The 23,122-nt window shown below is 34.3% G+C and overlaps 1 protein-coding gene across 1 annotated transcript in view; it reads right to left on the bottom strand.

The window, feature by feature from the left end:
• Positions 1–23,122, bottom strand: part of LOC132562821 (cytoplasmic dynein 2 heavy chain 1-like) — a 56,884-nt gene that overhangs the window by 12,687 nt on the left and 21,075 nt on the right. The window contains exons 34-58 of the mRNA XM_060227598.1: positions 23,012–23,099; positions 22,217–22,424; positions 21,679–21,808; positions 21,249–21,404; positions 20,612–20,710; positions 16,438–16,601; positions 15,624–16,022; positions 14,536–14,680; positions 13,947–14,217; positions 13,374–13,523; positions 12,605–12,837; positions 11,685–11,907; positions 11,176–11,318; positions 10,506–10,751; positions 10,231–10,368; positions 9,419–9,693; positions 8,966–9,089; positions 8,561–8,682; positions 7,707–7,920; positions 6,920–7,171; positions 5,435–5,455; positions 2,653–2,751; positions 1,751–1,874; positions 1,298–1,461; positions 751–870 (exon numbers count right to left, since the gene is read on the bottom strand). Of these exons, the coding sequence (XP_060083581.1) occupies positions 751–870; positions 1,298–1,461; positions 1,751–1,874; positions 2,653–2,751; positions 5,435–5,455; positions 6,920–7,171; positions 7,707–7,920; positions 8,561–8,682; positions 8,966–9,089; positions 9,419–9,693; positions 10,231–10,368; positions 10,506–10,751; positions 11,176–11,318; positions 11,685–11,907; positions 12,605–12,837; positions 13,374–13,523; positions 13,947–14,217; positions 14,536–14,680; positions 15,624–16,022; positions 16,438–16,601; positions 20,612–20,710; positions 21,249–21,404; positions 21,679–21,808; positions 22,217–22,424; positions 23,012–23,099 (4,308 nt within the window). The remainder of the gene's footprint in view (positions 1–750; positions 871–1,297; positions 1,462–1,750; positions 1,875–2,652; positions 2,752–5,434; positions 5,456–6,919; positions 7,172–7,706; positions 7,921–8,560; positions 8,683–8,965; positions 9,090–9,418; positions 9,694–10,230; positions 10,369–10,505; positions 10,752–11,175; positions 11,319–11,684; positions 11,908–12,604; positions 12,838–13,373; positions 13,524–13,946; positions 14,218–14,535; positions 14,681–15,623; positions 16,023–16,437; positions 16,602–20,611; positions 20,711–21,248; positions 21,405–21,678; positions 21,809–22,216; positions 22,425–23,011; positions 23,100–23,122) is intronic.

Raw genomic sequence — 23,122 nt, 5'->3', positions numbered from 1 at the left:
ACCCCTAACCTCCATTAGTGACTCTCCTCTTTACATCAGCCCCACCCCTACCCTCCATTAGTGACTCTCCCCTTTACATCAGCCCAACCCCTAACCTCCATTAGTGACTCTCCCCTTTACATCAGCCCAACCCCTAACCTCCATTAGTGACACTCCCCTTTACATTAGCCCCACCCCTAGTCTCAACTAGTGACTCTCCCCTTTACATTAGCCCCACCCCTAACCTCCAGTAATGATTCACCTCTATACATTAGCCCCACCCCTTACCTCCAGGAATGATTCATCTCTATACATTAGCCCCACCACTAACCTCCAATAGTGATGCCTCCCCTTTACATCAGCCCAACCCCTAACCTCCAATAGTGATGCCTCCCCTTTACATCAGCCCCACCCCTAACCTCCATTAGTGACTCTCCCCTTTACATCAGCCCAACCCCTTACCTCCATTAGTGACTCTCCCCTTTACATCAGCCCAACCCCTAACCTCCATTAGTAACTCTCCCCTTTACATCAGCCCAACCCCTAACCTCCATTAGTGACTCTCCCCTTTACATCAGCCCCACCCCTAACCTCCATTAGTGACTCTCCCCTTTACATCAGCCCAACCCCTAACCTCCATTAGTGACTCTCCTCTTTATATCAGCCCAACCCCTAATCTCAAGCAGTGACTCCGCCCTTTGTCATTAACCCCTGACTTCCAGTAGTGAATCCTCCTCTTCACATAAGCCCCGCCCATCATCAGATCCTTACCTCTAAAAGTGACTCCTCTAGTTTGGCCAGTTGTATTTTGAGATCCTCCTCAGTCTTCAGTAATTCTGTTTTCCTCACTTCTAATTCAGGTTTTTCATTCTGAATGGTGTTGGCCAGCAGCTATAAAAACACGAGGTCAAAACTGACATCAGAATTGTAAGCAAAAAGGTTATGATTATCAGTGAACATAGAATTTAATAGGACAAGAGAGGAATGGTGGACATTAAGAATCAAATGAAAGGTCAACAAAAAGGTCAAATTGAAATTGTCAACACTTAGACATAAACACTAATTTTATAAGATTTGGAGCATAATTTCGAAAATTTTGATGAGTCAAATTAATAAGAGATATAGTCAGTTCTAAAAAATTTGAGTCTCACAGGAAAAGTATGAGTCTAGGACTCAAATATCTGAGTCCCAAAAATATTTGCATAACAGACCAAAAGCATAATTATTTGATATAAAATTTTCTTTTTATCATGTTCTATAACACAGCAGGTAAATGAAGGTAAAATACAAAATATGAAGCACAGGTAAAACAACTAACCTGTCCTGTGAGGCCAGCCCTGGTGGTAGTGAAGTTCACTTCTGTGATGATGGAGAATGCATCTGGGGGAATCTCCGGGGAAGGATTACGTGTTGTAAGGAAAAGTCTGAATTCTTCATTGTAATCAATTGTCTTTTCTCCGATCTGGACAACGTACCTTGGTCCTAAAGTCACAAAAAGATAAATTAAACATTCTGAAGGGTAATAAAACTGCGCAGTTCTTTTACATTTAAGACTGGACTAATCCTAAACTGAATGTTAAAGAATATGAGTTGCACATCTTTGATGAGAACTCTCTTTAGTATAGAGATAAAGTTACCTGAACTATGGAGTCATTCTCAGTATTGGAAAGAATTACTTACCCCAACCCAATAAAAATTCACAAAATCTGGAGAAGAGTTGGATGTAGAGTTACCTACCGGGGGTTACAAGATCACTTCTAGAATTACCTACCCTGAGCCATGAGATCGCCTCTCAGCAATGGGTATAGTACAGGCTCCACTCCATCTACCTCCTGTATGATGAGGGTTTTACCAAACCGAACAGCCAGCTCCAGAGAAGTTGAAAAATTTGCATCCTGCAACACCAAATCATTACTGTCATGGTAGATCAAAATGGTTGACTGACCAGCATTGATTTATCCCCTGTATTGTATCAATCCTTACCATTTTTATGAAAAAATATTTCACTTGTAAAAAGAAAACTGCCAAAATTTCATAATCAAATTTTGGTTAAATTCTTTTGAAAAAACAAGAAAGAAAAAAAAATACTGCATCCTGTCTGTACAGTTCAAAGGACTCATGCACCTAAATCAGCCAATGAGTGACTGGGATTCCCTTCCATATCCAAATCCCTACCTAAATTGAGATCTGTGAGATCTACCAGTAAAAGTTTGTGCCCTCTGGGGTTTAAATTTATAATTTATAATATCTGAAAGAAATCTGCATTTATCTGTCTTTATGAAAATGTATAGTTTTAACAGATGTCAATGTATATTGGGCAGATTTAGACAAGAGTTAAATGTCAGAATTTTTCTCTACGTGGTTTGTAAGTTCCACTTGTAAACTTCCAATAGTTGGCTTCTGAAGGCAAGACAGTCTGAGGTGCTATTCAACCTACTAAATTATGCCATTAGTAGCCTTTGACAAGTAGGTTTCTATGAATCTAGACAGCTGGTACTTGTGTTGAACTTAAAATATTAATGCTGTTAGCTTAAATGCTTAGTAATAACATACAGTGATTGATTCAGTTATGCGAGTCCTTTATAATGGTCACTGCAGAGCTAAACATTTAAATTCCCATTTTTCTATTTGAGTTGTGATGTAAGAAAATATTCTGACATATTGATAGCTTACTTGTTGGTTGATGACTTCCAAACGGTTCTCTTTTAGATGTGTTTTCAACCATTCTGTAGCTCTTGATGATGGATCAACCAAGAATGGTCTCAGGGCACTCTGTAATGAGAAAAAAATGTTTGTCATATTTTATCTAAAAACCTGTGAGGTTATATTTAATTCTGTCAATTCTAAAATCTAAAAAAATCCTTTCATATGTTTTATTTGTTCTTAACAATCTTCAAAGGAGACTATAGAGAGGGAGCACATCATACAAGATATGAGAATATAAGATTCAAAACAACACTTTCTGTTTGGATTAAAGAATTATGTAGCAAAACCAAAGGAAAAAAAGGAGAAAAAAACTTTTTATTACAATTAACGTATCTTTTTCTAATTAATTATACATGAATAAAAGAGTTAACAGTTATTTTTTCATTGTATACTCTGCTGTTACCCTGAAAGTGTATTAAAATAAATTCCAAAACAAACACCACTTACTGGAAAGATATGTCTTCAAATATTTATGTTGACAAAATAAAATCCCAAATGAACTTATTAATTGACTTATGAGATAAGATTTAATACTTCCTATATTTCAAAATTCATTTTAGAGCTAAAATGAGGAATAAGAGAAAGCTACAAATATCTGATTTCTTTCAGTTTTATCTCTTTTTATTCTTACTAGCATCACGTAACTTAAGGGTTTATGCTACCTTTCAAATTCTCCTTCAAATTCATTGGAGTTATTTCCCTTGATGTTTTGTTTAATGCTTATATTTGAGAACTTCCATATGATGTCATCAGGAATGCAATGATGTCATCAGTAATGCATTGTTTTAGTATTTCCATCCTGATCATCATCAGTTACACTAACTAGACCTGATACCACTTTCAATTTACATAATCTGTTTCTAATCATGGAGGCAATCAAATCCAGTCATATTCACTACAATCACAAAGCAAACATTTCAACTCATAACAATGACGGCAACTAGTTAGAATTGCTACACGACAAAGCTCATGGTCTTCAAGAGAAAAATACTGAAAGCAAAACATTTAAAGAAAGAAAAATCCACTTGACAAACTGTGGGTATATATGTTCAGCATACGCTGGCAACTGCGTCAACTTTGAGTCACTACTTACTGCATTCCCTGTGGGTAACTGTTCAGATAAAACGCACAGAATCTATTGTAGTTCCCACAAAACATTGGATTGGTAGTGAAACAGATTAGTGATGTTGGTTTGATTAATAAGGACAGTTGCACCACAAAACTACTCTGGCCTGACCAATAGGCTCTTCAGAGTCTATTTAGCACCACAAACAGAACATGATTTTGTAAAATCTCTTATTGTCAAGTCTTGCTTCGAAATTCATGCATCATTCCACTTTATATTTGTTTTTGGAATAAATTTGCATGTCCATTATTTCCATGTATAGACTTTCATTAAATATTGCTGTTGACAAAATACAAGCTTACCTACATTTGTATAAGTAAAGTTTAAAATAATTCCTATTGTTTAAATTTTTATCTATACTTGGAGTCAATGAGCTACTTAAATAACAGTTTTACATATCAAAATTCATAAAACAAAAACCTGCTCTTTATCAGTTTGGTTTGGTGAATATTTCAGAATTTCTTAGATCTAGGTGCAAAAAACACATTCCCAAAGTATGAATCTCGCTCAAAAGAACTAAAGCCATGCTCTATCTTTTTAATAATTATTCAAGCCAGATACCTAACTAATGACCAGCTTTATATATTACACTAACATCGTGAAGTTGCCTGGGTTGACCTTCTGAAGCTCAAAGCAACATTATGACATGTGGTGATCATAATAGCATGTACTGACCAATGCAAAATTCGGCCATTTCTGAACTCTACAATGAACATGTGAAAGAAAAGCCAAATCGGTGATTCAAAGAGTGGCAGGAAAAAGAAATGGTGCTTTTGAAATATCATGAATACAACTAAAGCAAGAAGAGAATTGATTCCTTTTTTGTATTCTTTATCACAATATGTAAACAAAGAAAAATCAAAGATGATGATGATTTGAAAAATACAGTAAACATCAGAAATTAATTTCTATTCTTATTCTATTTTCTATTCCTTCACCCTTAACGAGTCATACAATGTATACATTGGAAATAGTAAACAGGAAAAACCTCCTTATAATGTCAAATGAATTCTACAGTAGAACCTTGATATAATGCCATGCACTTCATTTACCTATTCAACCTTTCATTTTCCATACTGGCATTTAGTTTCCAGGGTTTATTTCTAAATTCTATTTTTTTCGTTTTTGTTCTACTAATTCTGACTAATTTCTTCAATATCTGTGAAATTGATGGCAGTATGTATCCATGCTTTGCATAAGTTACATTATAATCATATATTCAAATTATCTCAAATATATTCATTCTTTAAATGAACATCAGGATTTTTATAGAGAGAATTGTATCTTATCTATACTTTTTGTGTACTCAGATTTTGGAATTCAAATAGGGAAAAAAATGAAAAAAAAATATTAAAAAGAAAGTGAGAAAACATTCTTATGATTTCATCCCAGTAAACCTGTAATATAATTCACGGAAACTAAATGTAATAAAAAAAACCTTATAGAAATGGCTACAATATCACAACAAAATATTCTAGACAGAAAGTTATCAAGAGCATAAGTGTGGTATAATCACATTCAAACACCAGAATTAAGAAATGGAAGAGTGATTGGTATGGAGGATCAAAGCAAGGCAGGGGCGACATCAAACGTGTGGAAGAGTTGTGTGATTATATAGCTTACCCCGGCTGGTATCTCATTCATCTGACACGGCAAGTTAAAAACAGACAAAGCAGTCAACAAACAAGCTCAAAAAGGTAGTTATAAGAATTGGGGTTAGACATGCTTTTAGTCTTCATTAATGCTTCCTTACTGATGAAAATTAGTGTGAGGCTACACCCACTGACATTCTATAAATTCTTGAAATTTCTAAATCTGAAAATGATACCCCAAGTTTACCCATGAAAATTCTATAATTTCAGGACTAAATACATTTGCGGTCAGGAACACCTCGACCTTGAAAACTCCCCAAGATTGTTCAATCCTTCTTATGTAAATATTGAAATTCTGCACATCTTTGAAACTACCTAATATAAAGGGAACTCCTCAGTTTATCAAAGAAAAGATCCAAAACTGATGAAGTCAACTTAGTGACTAAAAACGTCCCATCCATATTTCCCCGTCCTTGTAAGGTACATAATGAAATTCTGCCAGCAGGTAAAGTGTTGCAAATAAAATATCTATAATTTGTCAATCTGTAGATATACTTTAATCATTTGTTTTTCAACTTCTTCAACATCAAGTTTTCATATGGCTTGTTTTCGTACGTCACATTCAAAGTAGTAAGATCAGTTCCACAAGAATTGTACTGCGACAAAACAGAAAAAATTAGTGCGTTATCATTGTTCTTTCTTATAGATTTTAAAGCCTTTTCACTGAAAACATTTCTAAAGTAGATATCAATCTATCACTTCATATAAACAAACAGGTCTGAAATATAGAATTAATTTGTCAAAGGCACAAATCAGAAATAAACAGATAAAAAGAAGTTCAAAGCTAAATATAGGTATCATAAAATAAGAAGAGACAGGGCATCCTAAAAACTTAATTTCTGATCCATCCTTCACCATCTAAATGTGACAACATGCACCCCAAGACAACGAAACATATCTCCATGACGTACGTAACTGACATCATGCCCGCCCCCCTCCTCTCTCGATGACAAAGTGATTTGCCATAATATTTATAAAGCTTAGTATCAAGACTTGTTATGTATATTTGTAATTGACAAAAAATATGTTTACAAATTTTACTACAAACACACTAAATGCAAAGTGACACTTATAACAAAAGCCATATTTGGTTTTGGTTTCTTTTGAAAAGTGAGCTTTGTAATGATATAACTTATTTTATTTTTTTGATACATACAAATGTATATAACAAGTTTGATAAATTCAACCAAAATGGCAACAATATGATATGATCAGTAATTATTAGTCGCAAGTTTCTAGTAATACAGAGTAAGGTTATACCGTATATATTATCTGAGCATGCACATGTGCTAGAAACGTATATACAAAAACAATATACAGCATTTTTTCACTATGATTTTTTTCTGGATATGATTTACATTAAATTGAATGTTCATGCAATTGTGCCTATATATTTGTTGATATGTATCATTCAACCTTCATGGAATTAATTTTGATGACTTGTGGTTTTTTTTACCTGTAGGATGACAAGTGCATTCTCCATGGACAGCGTGTCAGACGGCAATCCCTCAGATTTCCAAATCAGCTGTTCGCTTTCTGTGCTGAGGAAGCGGCGGAAATCAAATCTACTGACTCCCATTGACTCAAGCCAGGAGTTAATACAGTTACGACGAACATCTTCTGGTGCCTGAGCCAGGTAGGTGATGAAGGCCGCTGCCACTAGGGTGCGTTTTGGTAGCTCTTTCAGCTCTGCTGTAAGCTCTCCAACCTGTGTTATCATATGATACTTATATGACTAATATTCAATGTATTTTGAGATAGAAGAAGTGATGTGACATGATTTGATCAATGTATTCCAATATATTCTTTTCCAATTCTTACTTTGAACAGTATTTAAAAAAAAGAAATGATTTTATTTTTCATATATAGAGTCAAGATTACCCATAAAAATAAATTTGAAATTTATGGGAAACAATATATTATGTTAAAAATTTTCCTTAAAAACAATCAGAAATTTGATTAAAAAATTTTCTTTAAAATGAAGATATCCTGCATTTCCATTTCCTGAAAAGTAATTTTTGTAAAGATCTACATAAAAATTCCACTGTAGAAGATTTTTCACATTTTGGAACTGACAACAAAAGAAATCCACTGACTTCTTAAAAAGACCAAATTATATACATTTTCATTCATAAAATACTTTAACAAAGGAAACACTTAATAAAATTATTGTATGAATCTGTTACTTTCCATAGGATAAATAAATGTTTCATGTTTGACACAAAAAGGGAGATAACTCTGACCTGACTGCTCCATCTCTGATATTCTCCTTCTAGTTTCGTGACAAGAGTTTCTGCTGCCTGGATTGTCTCGTTCTCTTTATCCAGTTTGATCTTCAGCTCAGCAGCCTCCTTTGTAAGGGTCTCAAATCTGTTTCTCAGCTGTGCAACCTTACTGTCCACCTCATCGAGGGCTCGCTTCAGCTTCTCCATTCGAGCCTCAGCCTTTTGTAAATTCCTGCAGAAACAGAACATAACATTTAGTGCTGGTATAATTTATACACTAATTGGGATGGTCAGGTGAAATGGTAACACACTTGCTTTTCACCTTAATAAAAAAAAGGGAAAAGCATGCGGTCACCTTTCCATAGGTATGTTAAACAAGGCCTACACAATGGACCAGCAAGAGTGATAAGCTGACATCTAGTTTTACACTCGCTATAAGATAAATAAAGTTAATATTTTCATCATTGTTATTATGATAGTTATACACTTCTTCAAAAATTAGGATTTTTTGCATCTTCTTTAATTCAGTAGTTCAGTTTTTATATCACTACCTTGTACAGTCTAACCTGTACCTTTTTATAATCACATAAATCTCTCTTCGGGTTTTGTAATATATGAGATGTATCATATACCAGATAATGCTGATTTCTACAGCTCTGATTTGGCCTTAAGGATGTCAGCCTTTTACTGAGAAATATACCTTCTAATTAAAAGAGTTTCCTTACAATGCATCAGAACAAACCTTGACCTGATTTTTTTTGTGCAAAAAATTCCAACACAGATTATTTGAACAAAATGTGCATTTGAATGGTAATTTATCATTTTTCTATATAAATACGACATTTTTTTCCACTTTTGATGAATCAACTTACTTGAGCAGCTCATTCTGTTCTGTTTCCAGTGGTTCAATCCTCTCCAGTACATAGGAGTACTGGACATTCGCCTTCACCCATGCAGCCAGGGGTTCGGCAGCTAGAGAGGCACGTCGAGCATTCTGGTAATCAATGACATTTACAATTAAAATATCTGATTACACAAACCAAACAAACATATGTACATCTACTTACAGGAGTCGAAATTAACATCAATATATTACTTACTAAGTAATGGAAGTACATGTATATTCAATGCTGATGTGTAGTAAATTTGTAAAATAATTAATGTATGACTGACCCAAGTGTAGGGAGGTGGGGAGGGGGGCGGATTGCCCTTAAGAGATATATATGGTATTTTATCAAGTTCTATGGCCAACTATTTCCCCTGCCACCAATGCAAACCTTTGGTTCAAAAGAATCTTTGCTTTTCCTAATGAGTTCCTCCACACTCTTCCTTATATCAGGGTTGATCTTACGAGCATCAAACGTCTGAATGTCTTCCTTGACTCCTCGTTTTGCAAGGAAACTAAATGAAATGAAAATAATAAAAAAAATTCTGATAATCATTGCTGAAAAAAAATTGTTCCATAAAAAAAAGATAATTCAGGGATAGTTACATTTCTTACATGAACTTCTCACTATTCTGAATCTCTTCACATGGCTGTAGGTCATGTGACATTAATATGTCATTTTGGCACCATGTTAATCTACGTCATGTAAATGCTTCAATAACATATATATCAAAGCTTTGAATCAATAGTTTAAATGATTCTTATTTATACAAAGCACTTTGAGTAAACAAATGAAAATCTTTAAATTTTGAAAATAAGAAAATTTTCAGACTGAAATACTCACCTTTTCATGCTGACCCATGATGTATCAAAAATGCCCATGAGTCGAAGCACACCTTCCAGAATATCCCGAATAACATCTGGGGGAGCTCTGAGGGATCGAATCTCGGACAGGGATTCTGTCTTTATGTTCCCAACAGCTTTCTTTGCAGATTGAACAAGTGGCTCCACCTCCTGTAGCTCTAGATCAATAGCTTTCTTACGTTTCTGTAGGACCTTGTCCTCCTCAGCAGCTTGTTGTTTCAGTACCTCCATCTCATTTTTCTGGTCGCTGGCATTCTAAAATGTACAACAATTTATTTAAAACAATAAAAAAGAAATCTCAACACCACAAAGACTTCATGTGAACATTGTCTACATGTTTCGACCGCTATGCGGCCGTCATCAGGAGATTCCTTTTTTATTGTTTTATGTTTCCATAGTAAGGAACTCTATCGAATCCTACACGGATCCGCCCGGAGACACTACCGCATTTTTCTACATTAGGAGTGTTGGATCACCCATTATTTATTAACAATTTATTTAATAGAAGTTTCACTATACTACTGTTGTTTTTCCAAGTTTTTGAAATCAAATGAATTCGGATTTTAAGGAATGAATGATACAACTATCAATTTTGATAAGAATTATTAAAGAACATTTTTAAAATATTTTTCACATTTTTTTCTTATTTATCTTCTTTTTTTTTTCATTTATCGTAAACTTAGTAACATCCACTGTAAGTTTTGTTTGGAATTTTAATAATGCACAGATAGTAATCAACTTCATGATGTCATCTTACATTATGATTGTGATCGTTGATCACAGTCATCTTACCTGCATGCTAACAGTGATTTCTCGGAGAGCCGAGTCAGCTTCTGATTGCTTCTCAGCCAGAAGTATACTCTGTTCAGCAGCCTTCCTCTTCAATTCATCGACCAACTGTTTTGCTTCATTGAGTTTAGACACACCAGCCTGTCAACACACATATAGTAGTTTTGTTGCATATGGATATAAAATTATAAAAGACAAATATTAAAGACAACAATTGTTCTCAGAGTTGCAATTTTTGAAAATGGCATTCATAGGACTATAAATACATCTAGTTTTACCTGAAGATGCTGTTGTTTTTTCTCAATGCCTGATTTCTTGTCACCGTACACCTTCTGGTAGGTATTAAGGAAGGAAATGTAACGCCTCGGCGTGGCTCCCATGTTTGCTGCTGCACATGACTCGTGGACATGAAGGAAACATTTGAGTAAGTCCTCGCCTCCTGACAGTTTTCGTTTGTGTGTCTTTTTCTCGCCGATACTGGCGCCCTCTACCTTGGAAGGTTTTGTCAGCAACATATACGGTACCTAAACAAAGTCAGAATTTAGATTAAACAACATTTTCTTAAATATTTTAATACGTGTAACATCACAATTGGGATGATAAGCTTAAACTTCTAATATGACCTTAATTTCCATTAGGTCAGAAATGGTCTTCATTTTTTATTAAATATTCATATTAATTCAATATTTCTTCATCTATCGTTATCCACTTTTTTTAAACACAGTTGGCTTCGTAATGAAAAATTGTTTGATCTAATAAATAACAATTGATTAAGACATCATATTTTTAACCTATTTCCTTTTAAATAAGCCAACTCTATTATTTGAGCTAGATCAACCAACTGACACTCTTGATTTTTATAAAACATTTTGTCAGTGTCTGCAGTCATTTTTCTTTTGAAGACGTGGTCATCTACTGAGAATTTACATATATGAGTGATCCTTTTACCTTGACCATGCTGTCTCTGCTCCAGTTCTCCATCCACTGGACAGCACACTCCTTGTAGAAGGCCGGGTTACTCTCACAGTTGAGTGTGAACCGACTGTTGGTACAGTCCATGATTAGAGCTATATGTAGGTTAGTTTTGATTCCTAGAAAAAATATAAATAAAGCAAACTTTAATGTTTTTTTCTATAGATATAGCGAATTGACTAAAAAAAATCTTGTCGCCTCAAAAAAATTTGAAAAAAAAATGATGACATCTGAAATCACCAACTATTAACATTATTATTTTACAAATTCTACATGAAAACAAAAAAATAAAAATCTTATATCATTTCAACTTGTTCTATTTATTTTTTCATGACTTTATATTGTAATTTCAATAAATCAAATTAAGAACAATTTTCCTGCTGAATTCAAGCCAATGATTTTGAAAATCAACCATTTTAAAATTTTCACACCATGTGCAATATGAAACATTTATATTTGCTATTTTAAATCAATGTCAGACTCACTGGAGGCAAAGAAATTGACCAGAGTGCCCCTAAAGCCGACCTCTGAGGCCATGTCCCGGAGTGGGGAGAGGAGAGGTTCAAGTTCCTCTGGGGTATAGAGCCCCGGTACCTCACCAGAGGACAAAAGACTGTTGATCATCTCAAGAAACTGGGGCTCAATAAACTGGTGGTCTTCTAACAGCAGTACAACTTGTTCATCTTCCATACCAGCCTGCTGCATCACCTAGCAACACAAAGGTCAAAGGGGTCATAAAGGGTTACATCAGGTCACACAGAAGGGTCACATGGGTCACAAACTGTCACATGGGTCATTGAGAGTCATAAAATATAATAGGGTTCATAAAGGGTTGTGGGGGATATAAAGGGTTGTAGAGGGTCACAGAGAGTTGGTTAAAGATGCCATAAAGGACCACAAGGGTCATAGAGGGTTGTTAGGGGTCATAGAGGTTCACACTGATCAGAGAGGGCCGAAGGAGTCCTAGAGCATTGTAGAGGGGCATAGAGGGTCACAAGGGGCATAGAGGGTCACAAGGGTCATAGAGGGTCATACAGGTCACAGAGGGTCACAAGGGTCATAGAGGGTCACAAGGGTCATAGCGAGTCACAAAGAGTCCTAGACTTCATGTCATAAAGTCCAAATAATGGAGATTAGAATGAGAGTTTTAATCTTGTCAAAGGTATAATTGCTTTTAAGCATCTAACAAAAAATCCATATGTGATACATATAATTTACCTAATGCATCAATAAAAAACTAAAGGATGTAGTAAATTGCAAAGTCCTTGTGACATTAATTTGCATAGCAAAGTTCTTTTTGTGACAAGTAAGAATTCTACTTTATGATTTTTCAATCCTCAGTATTCTAATTTTCCATGAGATCAAGGTTTATCTTGACGATAAATGTCATTACTAGACAACTCACTGTTTTCAGGTCATTCTTAAAATGCTTCATTGCATATCCACGAGACACCTTTGGTGAGTATAGAGACATTTGGTGCATGTGTGCAACCAGTGTGACTGCTGTCCGTCGCCCGACTCCACTCCGTCCAGCCAAGAGTAGAGACCCTCCTGGACTAGTCAGCACACGATCAACTCGTGCCATATGATCCAACACTTCTTTGAAAATTAAAATGTCTAGATCTCTGTTCTCTCTGCCTGTGTAAAAACATCAAACCAGAGTTAGAGGAACATTCAAACGATGCATAATTAAACTTCAGATCATAATATATTGTTCCTGTTATTATCAATTGAACTTCTTTATACGGCCATGTGATTCATTTATCTGTCTAACCTCAAATTTTAAAACATATCTTGTTTACTAAAATTCAGAAAAAACATCTTTCATTTATCTTTAAATGTTCAACACATACACACTACTTGAACATATTGTCAACATCTTTACACAGCCAATTTTTTCCAGTGGCAGTAAAACAAATTTTAAATTCATCATTTTGCATCTACAAATTCTTTGTGCTTTAATTAGGCAAACATCTTCTAACCACATTTTCCTATTTCATGACACTATCAGATCTGAATGTTATCATTATGTCTATTTCAAAACTTTATGAAATATTCCTATGAATACAATAAATATCATAAAGAATCATTACAGGCAGGTTTTGTTATTTACTATCAGTTTAGGGCTGCTATTCAGCGGTCATCAGGAATAAAGGTAATGTGACAATACTCACTATACAGTTTCAAACCACGTTCTATGACTGCTGTGAGATCATCAATGCCTAACTTCCCAAGTGGTTTGCCATTTGGTGGGAGGGGTGCTCCTGCAGCAACAACTGCAGCTCCAGTTTCTGTTCTCGCTCCCCATGTCACGAAAAATTCATCTGAAATTCAAAAGTATATCTGTCACAGTCATAACGGTAAAAGTATGTCAATATATTAAATTTATTTTGTAGTAAAAAAAATCACCCATCCCACCAATTTTTGTTAGTGGTTTGGTGTACAACTCACGGTCATAATTCATTATCAAATTAAGTTGAAATTATAGTTGACTTCAAATTTGAACTGAACATTACCCGTCTAAAAATAGTATCTATATGTCTTGTAATTGATATTTGTTTCAGTTCCACAGAAATGCCAGTAGATGTCATTTCATTGTTCTGTAATAAATCCACTCCCTGACTTTTAACCTTAGATTATGAGTTGCCCCATTGGTGTTTAGTAGAATAGATGTAGTATGCAGAAACTATATTTCTCTTGCAAAGTCAGGTAATTTACAATGATAAGAATTCTGGATGACATCTCACCTTCCAATGCTTCAAAGATATTAGCAGACCAGTCTGCTCGAATAGTGGACATGAGAATACTGTCAAATTTGTTCAGTCCATCGGTACCAACAATTCTGTCACGAAACAATCTACGTGCTTCATACGCCCATATATGGAGGACATGGTCACTTGATCCTTCCTTCGCTCCAGCAGTGAGGTCATAGCGCAGGAAATTGAGACACCATTTTGTCAGGTCACGTGGGGTAAACAGGTAGTGACTATAGTCATCCACGGTAAAGCGTGCTCGTAACTGTGATGGTACATAAACACACTTGTCAGATAAATCTTGGACATGTGTAGCATCAAATGTCTTCATTTTTTCACATTTTTTTTTCTAGAATCTGTTATTCTTCAATTCTTTTAAATAATGCATAAAATGGTTTTACAAATGACAAAAAACTGACATCAATTGTTAGTCAGGACAACATACAATTTTCCGAGTAAAGTGTAAATTTGGTTATTACAACAGACCCTATTCCCATCATTAATTGAAAAATCGCATTTTTCCATGACAAAATCAATTAAACCTCCACAAAAGTGCATTTAAAATCTGAACTAGCACACAAACCTGTTCATACAGCTGAACCATGGAGCCGGCCAAGGCGTGAACCTTGGAAGAATTTCCCCACACCGGATGGCGTACCAACTGTCTGTGAATGATTGGCTGCAGGTACGCCGAATAAATGGTCTGTAGCTGATCCCGATCGGGATAACTACAACACATAATTAGAATTGTAAGCCAAGACTAGACAATATTCACTTTATCACACATGGAATTTTATACACGGATGAGGCGGAAATCCTAGGAATATTATTGAAACGAAAAAGTAAAAAACAAATGTAAATCTACATGTATCTCATTATCTGATCATAGGTACCAAGTTACAGGAAAGTCAGTCCAAGATAATCAGAACATTTTCTACAATAATTCTGCTTACTGGTTACAAATGAATGGATGGAAGGATATCCAGTATGACTTCTACACTCCTTCTGCTGCCCTACTTTATTGTAGGATTTTATCGAACTAACCACTTTGATAAAGTTTTGGTCTCTACAATTTTTTCTTCTCTACCAGCAGTCATTTATGACATCATATTTTGCATAGATTTTTCAAACAAAGATTCAAGTCTTTTCACTTGGTTTTCCGAGTGCATTTTTAGCCCAAACTTGCAGAGAATAAAAACGTAATCTATTTTTGAACTTTACCATGATTAAAATAACAAAAGAACATTCTATTTCACAGCCAAATATGCCATTGTGCATTTTATTTCTTTTACAAAATAATAAATTAATACTAGAATAAAGCTTCCGCAGTATTTTAAGTGTTCCATTTTGGAAACATGTTCCTTATCAATTGTGTTCTCACTGAAACGGAACTGCAAGTTTACAGCAAGAAAGAATGAATTCCAGCTTTTTCGTGGATTTGAGAGCAAATTCAAGCACTTTTCATCCTCTGTACAAACCATGGACATCCTGACATCTAAGATTAAAATTATGTCACAAGTGGTTTAGACCTTACTCTACACTGGATGTCCTAACAGTTAAGTGAATCTTGTGGTCAGTATGAGTAACTGATATTGAAAAACTTATCCTTTACATTGTATCCTAACAACTGAATTGAATTTTGTGGTCATGCAGTTTGTGTCCAGAACTTACCCAATACATGATATCCGAACAACAGAGGTAAATCTTGTGGTCAGTTGATGCCTTCCTAGTCCAGTTCCAGCGTTCATACTGGCAACAATCTGAACACCTTCTAATCCGACCCACTCCTGGTTAGTATCATAGAATCCGTTGTAGGTCACTACTTGTTGTAGAAAGGCAATGAGTTGACATGTGCCCCACTTGTCCGGTTTAGGTAGATTGATATCCTTGAGGTAGAGAATGAGACGTTCACAATCCTTGGGTCGGTACACACGACCAGTGTTTGTGTTCAGAACCATACAAGATTGGTTGAGTTTCTGTAGGACATGGGTTGGATTAGTCTGAGCACTGCAGTGGACAGTGGCTACTTGTGTTGAACGTAGCTGGTCAAAGCAGTATCGCAGCAACATTCTACAAATAACAGAACAGAATTCAAAATTTTTAATCCTGATTTTTTATAAAGGAATTTTTGTGTCCAATATGACTTCAGTACATGTCTTACTGAAAATCCTCTGAAAATGGAATAATTTTATGATTTCAAATTCTATTGCAAAAAATATGGATGTATAACCATTTTGACACCATAGGTAATACATACATTTCCTACCACCACTAGGTATTTTCTCTTTTTCAAAAATAAACTGAAATGAGAAAACTAAAAGATTTCCATTTCAATCTGATTACTGTATAATCCACCAATAAGCCCATGCTTGGTTATAGAATTTCGGGGAAATGTTCCTGCGATTAGCCTGCCCCCTGGCTTTGAATAGCATGTCACATTGGCCCCTGGACTTGTTTCCAGGCAAATACACTAAACAGCGCCTACCCTTTACCACAGCCCTCCGGTCCCACCAGAATAAATGGATGTTTGTTGTCCTGTTGAAGCCAGGGCATAAAGTAGTCAAGTCCTCTCTGAACATCGCCAGTTCGTATCACTGGTAGGGAGGATGAACTCACAGTAAAGTTGTCTGCAGACAAATCGCCGGAAGTCTGACAAAAACAAATGGATTAATCAGATTTAAAAAAAAAAAAATAAAAGTTATTTTTTACCAATTTATACAAAATTTATAGTAAATCAGACTTATATAAAGACATAATGATTGAAAACAAAAACTATGTCCTGTCATTGCCATATGAAGCTGAAGATTCAATTTGAAGATCCCTATATGAAAGGTAAATTTTGATACAATAAAATGTTCAAACAAATTCTTTTTCAAATAACTGTCTTATATTGATAGCATGCATGCCTACCAATGATCAATATTTATATTCACACATCAGCAACTAAAGAAATTTGTGTAACAGACATCATGAAGAAATGCTAGAGAAGACAGGTACATTATGTGTTTGATATTTTCAATAAAAAAGTCTTGTTCAAGACTTTTATACTTTTTGGAGATAACACATCATAATCTAACTAAAACATATATCTATATCCACTGCTTTTCTGAATATAATTTTGTGAAGCATGACATGATCTACAATTTCTACAATAATAAAAAGCAGTATGAATGTTGTCAGCCAATGTTATCTATATTATATATGTAGAGGCCATGCTAAAAATATTATACTTTCTTAATAACTTACAGTAAAACACTGTTATAATGAACCCAAGACAACCATAAATGTTTCTATTGTAGCAGAGTTTCACACCAATCTTATGATTTATACTGTAAATCACTCACCAATGGTATATTTTGAATAGGAATTATTTTCGTGTTAATATGTGAGTAGAGTCAACTGCGAATCCTACTCCCTCATAACTATTTGTACAATTATGACTCTGGATAGCATCCATGTTGATTCTGTTACCAATATTCGAGTCTTGCAAAGTTCAGGTCACTAATAGCTCATTATTTGAGAATTTTAAGTGATTTCTAGATCAACGTTTGCAATATCATGTATATATGAACATGTCTTTAGAGGAAGTTTGCAAAATGAAATATTTGTAAAATCTAAGTAATTTATGATAATCATGAAAATGAATGATTTAACAATATAAGTAATTGGACTAGTCAGAGCTATGTGTTTGGAGCCAAATAGGTTACAGCTGAGCAGCTTACATGGCCAGCTGACAGTGTTTATAGATTCTGTGTGTCCTTACATTAATGTCAAACTCCACTAGATAACATTTCTTATATGGTCTATGATGCCTGTTTCTATAGGCATTAAAGATCTAAAATATCAAAATCATAACTTGTTTGAAATTCACAAACTGAGTTCATGATAAATTTGTTTTACTGTGAAGTTGCCTATAGACTAGGTAGATTTGGCTACAGATGTGAACTACATCCTGAAGAACTGAAGAATTGTACAGATAAATGTGTAGCAATGCTTTCAAACCAACTCAGTTAATGGTTTCATTTTCAACTGTAGCAAAAATATCATATAATTTTTACATTCTCTAAAAAAATGAGGTACTTTACAGACATTCATTGAGGTAAATGGAAACAATCAAAAATTTTTTTTTTTAAAAATATAAGTAGTTCTTGAAATTTTGCAACACATTTATATGAACAAAAAAATGGTTGAAAAGAAAAAAACTTCATATACATATATATATATATATTTCTATATGTCTCTGAAGATCTGAATGACTTATGCTTTACTACTTAGAAATGTTTTCAATCTTTAAAATTCCATGTCTATATTTTGTAAATCTCAGCCATATTATTACAGCTAGTGACAGACATGGTCAGAGAACTAAGGAGTAATTCTAAATCAATACATTTCTGGCTGTAAGTAAAAAGCATGGCAGTGAAGAAGCCATTCCTGAAAAGTATAGCTTTAACTTTCAACAAACTATAAAACACTAAATTTAAAACTTTTCCAACAAATATTCTAATTAATACAAGACTGACCCAATTCACCAATATCTCACCCTCAAACCACATTCAGGTCTAATATTGTGAATTCTATTTCAAACAAAATCACTGTTTGGACTAAAGTTTCAAGTTTCTAATCATACACTTGACTGAAAAGCAGGCAAGTATCTTGAAAAAAGATGATATGGCCTAAAATTAGCTTTTCACATTTCAAATTCACTTTGTACAAAAATTGAACAATTTTTTCAAAGAAGATGAACTGAATGTTCCTTATTTTTTTTTAAAAAAAACTTTTTTGTCATTTTCTTATTTTTTTTCTTTCTCTCAAAATTTGTGATGTTCCTTGCTGAAACTAAAAAAGTTCCATTTGCAGTTAAATTCTTTCAGTTGAATATGTTAAGGTTTTTGGAGATATTGGTGGAGACCAGCACATGGAATAGCCAGTAATCATAATACTAGGAACTTGGGAACTAACTAACTGACAGAGTCATACCCCGTTATAATAAGCTGTAATCTGTAATATGATACAAGATACACAGGATGATTGTACAACATCATAAAGTTCATACAACATCATAAAGGTTACTGCAAAAAAATAATAATGACATTGAAAGTGGTTACCAAGAATAGGACATATTAAAGGCAACATCAGGGAAGGTTATGTAGTAAATCTATTTTATAAGACCTGTCAATCTGAGAGGAAAACAAACAAATCGCTAAAATCTGAAGGTTGATAAATTAGTCAAATACTCAACAAGCAAGAGCTATATACATTCACTACAGAAACCACTACCACCATTGATATATGTTGAAAGTCACATGATCAACATCCAATAATTTCTATTAAAGGTGAGATTTCACTTTCTTACAACAAATACTAATGCAAAAATGTGGTGGAGAAAGTTAATAAATATGGTGTCAGAAATAAAACAGAAAATTAATCACAATATAGTTTTCACTGCCTTCATCCTTCAATAAGCCTAGGGTGTCAATAAATTTACAAATCAAGGGGTGGGCATATGGCAGGACAATGATAAAGGCTTTTTGTCAATCCTATTGAGAGCTGTAGATAGGGGTGAGTGTATGACAGGACATGGAAAAAATCTTTTGTAAATTTTATTGAACACCTAAAGGGAGGGGTGTGCTTATTTTCAAGACATGGGCCTATCATAGGATGAATATGGTACAAAATAAAACCTGATAGATTAAAAAGCATCAAGTTTTAAAGACGAGAGAAATTGTTACAAATAACCAAACCACTCCCATAGGTTACTGTAAACTCATATATTCAGGAAGGGCTCAGATTTCTTTCTCTTTTGATTAAAGTTTCGTGGACAGCTGACTTAATATGTGGACAAAATCTGACTCACAAAATCCACCAGCACTAAAAATTTGAGTAAATTTTTAATTGTTTATAATTTCATGGACATCTGACTTTGTGAATAGGCAACCACAAAATGATGAAAATAAAATCTCACAAAAAATGATGAGTTTACAGTAACTTAGTTTAAAGGTTTATACAACAAGCTATCATAGTAGAATCATGTTGATACAGAACCATCTAAGAAACAAGGTAAGAATGTTACAAACAGTGCTACCATATATTGTTTTCGGGGATGATATTTGTGCTATTTCACAGTACATGAAACTGACTTTTTCTATCCAGATGATGAATGCTTAATTTGTGATAATCTATTCAATCAGTTAAAAAGAGAATCGCGAACATTTTGACTTGTGAAAATAACCAGCTACACTGTATCAGAATAAATTTCTTTTATAATTTCATTTCACAAGTCCAAAAATGTAACTCATCTGACAAGCTTAAGCACTATTAACTTACAAAATGGAAATGGATGTTAGAGTCATAATATTGATCTAAGGGAAGTTTTCAAAGAAAATAATGAGACCTGCCGTAGTAATTTCCAAATTTGACAAACCTTACCCCTCTGAAATGTTACAAACAGTGTATTTTTATATTTTTCAAATTTCAAGATATTTGATAATGATGAATTGTTGTCATAATAAGAGATTAGATAGACATGCTGGCAAGTTTCAGGCTGAAACAGATGATTTTAGTAAGGGGAGGTAATCCAATCGCCATGTGTAGATTTACAACATGTTCTACAATCCTTAAACACCAGAAGCACAACAGCCTCATTCTGGTCTGATTCTTACCTCCATACTGTAGGTCATCAGGCGACCCATATTCTCATCATAGTAAGTATCCAGGGGACGCCGTGAGTCAGGTGGAGACTCTTGTGTCCAGGAAAATACCTGTTATCAAGAAAAAGCCATTTATATCGATAGATAGTCTAAACTTGGGAAAATATTGAGATGATTCTCAATTTTTTGTTTCTGTAACAAGTTGTTAGAAATAATTGGTTGGTGATGTAGGTATCTCTGTAGAAATTGATTTTAACGTGTATTCTGTACATAAATAAATCCATTAATCCTCATGAGCATTCTGCTAATTCGATAAAAATAGGAAGATTCCTTCAAAAATACCTGGATGAGAAGGTAATTTTCCTACACAAATACGGTATAGAATTTTTGTAAATGTTCCCTGCCCAGGTCTTGAAAATGAGCAGACATTGATTCTAATTTTTGTTTTAATTGGTGATCTTAAATCTTCAAAGAGGCAAATTTTAAGGAACCAAAGATTATTTCATTGCAATTTTAATGACTGAAGAAAAATTGCAGCAGAATATATGAAACTTCCATCATATTTAGTAGAACTCCAAATCTTCTTGGCTAAACGTTCTGTATACAGAGCCCACTAGAAAGGGAAATACAGAAATGGGTCAGTACTTACCTCCTTGGCAAATGTCTCTCTGCTACCCTCGTTGAGATTTCCACCAAGTCCGTGGATGAGACAGACAGCGAAGTGTGCCTTGTTCCTGACATTGTGGAGATGTGACAGACCGTTCAGGACTACACCAATCCTACTGGTCTCTACCACAGAATCATTCTGCAAATATAAAAATTAAAACTCTCATTTTCAAAAATCAGACCTACAAAAATGATTATTTGAATATTGAAGCTTATTTGTAAAAATCTATTTTCAGTTAAAAAGCTAACACATTTTCAAAAATATTTCAAAAACAAGAAAAATTAACTTAGTTAGGGATATCCGAGATATGTGTATTTGTCTAAATTTCTTTTGTAAAAGATTCTGTCTGTAAGAGAACAATTTTTTGTAGAGTATAATAACCATGAAGACAGACAAGGTAAGTTTTACATACAACACGAAGAACCCATTCCACAGCCTTATAGAAATGGTCCTCTATCCAGCCAGACAGAATGTGCTGTTCATGTTCAGGTTGTGAGGACAGCCACGAACTGACCAGTGCCTTCACATCGGTGTCTTCATCACTGACCATCAAAAACAATTAATATCTGTTACTAAACACACTTAAGTAAACAAACAGATTCTATATCATAAATAAAAATCAAGATTCCTGAAAATGATACAAGATTTCTGTGTCGTTAAATATTGTTCCTAGTTATATGACAATTTCGAGATATATCAATTAATACTGGGTCAACATTTTCATTCCAAAGGCAAGTTACTGCAGCCATTGATAAAGGTGAAGGTTTTAGTTGAATTTTCGTGATTTGCATAAAATTATTTCAATTTTTAAGTCCTTTCTCACTATCAGGAAATAGTCTAGTAGATTTGCACAAACTCAGGCAAAAAGTTTGAGGATGTAAAAAGCCTTGAGAGAAGATACCATAAAACAAAGATTTAATTCTATCTCTACTGCTGGAACCTTGGTGTACCTGAGGAAAATCATGCCCATTCTGGAGATCGTAGCCGGGGAAGCACAGCTCAAGTCATGTGTCTCAAACAGGAAGTTAACATTTGGACCGAACTGAATTCTTTCACCAGAGGGCATTGTGAGGAGTCTGTTGTCGTCCAGGACAGAATTCAAGGACTCAATCCACTCAGGATCAATGTCGCCGTCACAGATAATCCAGGACTGGACCTCTGTCAATGTATACATATATATATATTGCCTTATCTATTAACTATTCTAGACAGTTTTAAAGAAACCCCAATGAAAAGGAAACAGGAATAGATTCTGAGTTTTAATGTAAAGTCTGTATAGTTAACAAAGTATTTTTACAAGAACGTATCTATTTTTTCAAAGAGATGATCTGGTTTGTAGTGAAAATCATTTCTTACCATTTTTCACTTAAACATTTCCTGATTTTTGCATCACAACAAAGTCTCTGATGATTTACTTTTTTGCTGCTTCTAAATTTCTCAATTCTCCCATCACAAAAAGTTTGTGTCAATTTACTTTATTGGAACTGACTGCAGTTTGTTATAACCTAATTGATTTCTATCACCCTGTTTTTAATTCCAAATAATTAACTCTAATTAATTGATTTTGATCAAGAAATTAAGTCACATGATAGAGAATTTATTTACAGTACCTAAGATAGGAAACTAAGCATACTCAGGTACTGTCAATTTACCAAATGACCACTGACCACTGGTCAATAATATACTATACACTCAATATCTGTTACAAAATTTGAAGTAGCAGGATATCTGTAAAGACGTTGTACCTTTGGGTTCCTTGACTACCTGTCTGGCACTGTTGGTTAAGACTCCATCTGTCCACTCTCTTGTGTCCATGTCAATATGTCCAAGCAGCTGTGAATATTTAGCAAAATATT

This window comes from Ylistrum balloti, unplaced genomic scaffold (assembly GCF_031769215.1).
Source record: "Ylistrum balloti isolate Yb309-2 unplaced genomic scaffold, AGI_CSIRO_Ybal_v1 Utg369672, whole genome shotgun sequence".
In the NCBI taxonomy this organism is placed as follows: domain Eukaryota; kingdom Metazoa; phylum Mollusca; class Bivalvia; order Pectinida; family Pectinidae; genus Ylistrum; species Ylistrum balloti.
The sequence above is the reverse complement of the archived record's forward strand: the minus strand, read 5'-3'. Positions and strand labels throughout refer to the sequence as shown.